This window comes from Salpingoeca rosetta, assembly GCF_000188695.1.
Source record: "Salpingoeca rosetta unplaced genomic scaffold supercont1.2, whole genome shotgun sequence".
NCBI classification, from domain to species: Eukaryota; class Choanoflagellata; order Craspedida; family Salpingoecidae; genus Salpingoeca; species Salpingoeca rosetta.
In genome coordinates, this window is record NW_004754932.1 from 2,464,963 (window position 1) to 2,467,331 (window position 2,369).

Consider the following 2,369-nt stretch of genomic DNA (forward strand, 5'->3'; position numbering starts at 1 on the left):
GCATCTCATGCTGCACCACCAGAAATCATAGCCATGTGTCAACCGTCAACGGTGGATCTCTTGGTTCGTGCATCAAATCCACAAACGAGTCAGTGACGAGAAATGTAGTGAGAGATTGCTGTGAAGTCTGTGTTTTCAGTGTGAACCTTCCAACAAACATTGTGCGTCGGAATGCATACACATACACAAACACGCACTGCATCCACTGCTCACTTCAATCTCAACATCTCATTCACCACAACCAAAATTAATAACCATGAGACAACTTTCAACGGTGGATCCCGTCGCTCTACTACCGATTGAATGGTTTAGTGAGGCCTCGGGATTGGCGCGTGGGCGGCAGAATTCCGTGAATCATTGAATCTTCGAACGCACATTGCGCCTGTGTGTGTGGGCATGCGCCATTGTGTGCGTGTCTGTGCGTGCGGGCATGTCTGCCTGAGTGTCGCCACTCAATCTCATTGACAATGCGTTTTTGTGTGCTTATGAGGGTGTGAGTGTGTGTGTGTGTGGGTGTATTTGATTACCTGCAACTAAGCAGCAGCAGCAGCATCGCACCTTTGCTGGTGTGGTGTTTGTTTGTTGCTTGGAGCAGTATGAAGAAGCGCCCATGCATGCACTCGTACTCACGTCTCATTGCACACTGTGCATTGTTGGTGGCCATGGGGTGTTAGTCGATGCGTGCACACACACATTTTTGCTGTGTGTGTGTATTGTGTGAGACTGGACCCTGAAGAGGAGAGCTTACGACTCCATTGCGATGATAACTGTGATGGTGACTGTGACGAAGAAAGGAGTGGGTGTTTGTGTGTGTGAGCATGTGGATTGCATTGCACGATGATACGATGCCTTGTGCGTTGTGTTGTTGTTGTTGATGTGATTCACTCACACACACATCCCACTTCTTTATTCTCATACTGTTGTCATCACTCAGTGTCGCTGTGTGGGTGCCGTTGTTGCGAGACCACGGCAAGCACGAGCATGCTGTATCTGCATATGCAGCAGGATACACCAAGCTGTGGAGCGATGTGTCAACTGGCATCGTTGTTCTGCAGGGTGTGTATGCTGTGTATGTGTGTGAAGAGGCATGTGCACTTGTGTGCTTGCATCTTTATGTGGCTTTTGTGACACTGGTCATGTGAGCAAAAACACTGATGAAGAAGAGAGGGAATGTGTGAGAGAGAGAGAGGAAAGCTGGAATTGTGATGGACGGAGCATTGTTTGTGTGCACTGCACTGCACTTGTTGCAGACTACGCGCACAGACATCTGCATCCATCCACCTCACTCCACTTCTCTTTGTCTCTCTCAAACCCCCTTCCCCCTCCACTCACTTCACTTTTTTCTGTTGACCTCAGGTCAGGCAAGGGTACCCCCTGAACTTAAGCATATCACTAAGGGGAGGAAGAGAAACTAACAAGGATTCCCTCAGTAACGGCGAGTGAAGCGGGAAGAGCTCAAGCATTGGAATCTCCACAAGCTTCTTGCTTGTGGCGAGTTGTAGTCTTTATGGGATGCGGGCCGTCGCATGTCTTTGTGATGGTGCACAGCTTTTGTTGTGCATTGTTGTTTGGCGCAGCACCGAGTTTCCTTGGAAGAGGACACCGGAGAGGGTGAGAGTCCCGTTGGTGCTACATTATTTGCGCTGATGTGCGGTGTGTGGTCCGTTTATTCTGTTGAGTCGGGTTGTTTGGGAATGCAGCCCAAAGCCGGGTGGTAAACTGCATCCAAGGCTAAATACTGGCACGAGACCGATAGCGAACAAGTACCGTGAGGGAAAGATGAAAAGCACTTTGAAAAGAGAGTTAAACAGTACGTGAAACCGTTGACAGAGAATCGCTTGCAGCTAGCAGAGACTGGGCGCGCCTTGTGATCAGGGCTTTTGGTGTGGTGCATAACAGTGGTGCGGGGGGTGTATTGTGTGTACTTGTTGCACATATGCGCCGCTGCGTTGCTGTTGTTGTGTGCTGCGCTGCCTGCACTCGCGGGGCGTGTCTGCCAGCATGAGTTTTGTGTGTGAGAGACGGCGATGCGAGGGCGCCCTTGTGCGTGGCGCATCTGCTTTTTGTCTTTCTGTCGCACACGGGACTGAGGAAATTATCGATGCGGTGGCTTTGTTATGTGGTCTTTGGCATGGGTGCTGTTTTCGGCATTGTGTTGCGCAGACTCTTGTTTTGGGATGGGAGACTCGTTCTCTTGTGCTGTTGACAGAGTGTGTGCGGGCGGTGTTGGGAATGTTGCGCTTGCCGCTTGGCGCACACCACCGGGGAGATGCTGGCGACAGGGCTGCAAACGGCCCGTCTTGAAACACGGACCAAGGAGTCTAACATGTGCGCGAGTGTTTTAGCGAGCATGAAGCTAGGGCGCGCAA

At 50.9% G+C, this 2,369-nt stretch overlaps 2 protein-coding genes across 2 annotated transcripts; one reads left to right on the plus strand and one right to left on the minus strand.

Annotated features, from left to right (window-relative positions):
* Nucleotides 1-744: 744 nt before the first annotated feature.
* On the minus strand, nt 745-1,042 carry PTSG_01080 (uncharacterized protein; the record flags this gene model as incomplete). Its single annotated transcript, XM_004998497.1, has 2 exons — nt 745-779; nt 919-1,042. The coding sequence occupies 2 exons, from the start codon at nt 1,040-1,042 to the stop codon at nt 745-747; spliced, it is 159 nt and encodes a 52-aa protein (XP_004998554.1).
* A 278-nt stretch (nt 1,043-1,320) lies between these two features.
* On the plus strand, nt 1,321-2,360 carry PTSG_11686 (uncharacterized protein). Its single transcript, XM_004998498.1, has one exon. It carries the CDS (start codon nt 2,002-2,004, stop codon nt 2,302-2,304), a length of 303 nt encoding a protein of 100 aa, XP_004998555.1. The 5' UTR covers nt 1,321-2,001; the 3' UTR covers nt 2,305-2,360.
* The last annotated feature ends 9 nt before the right edge of the window (nt 2,361-2,369 follow it).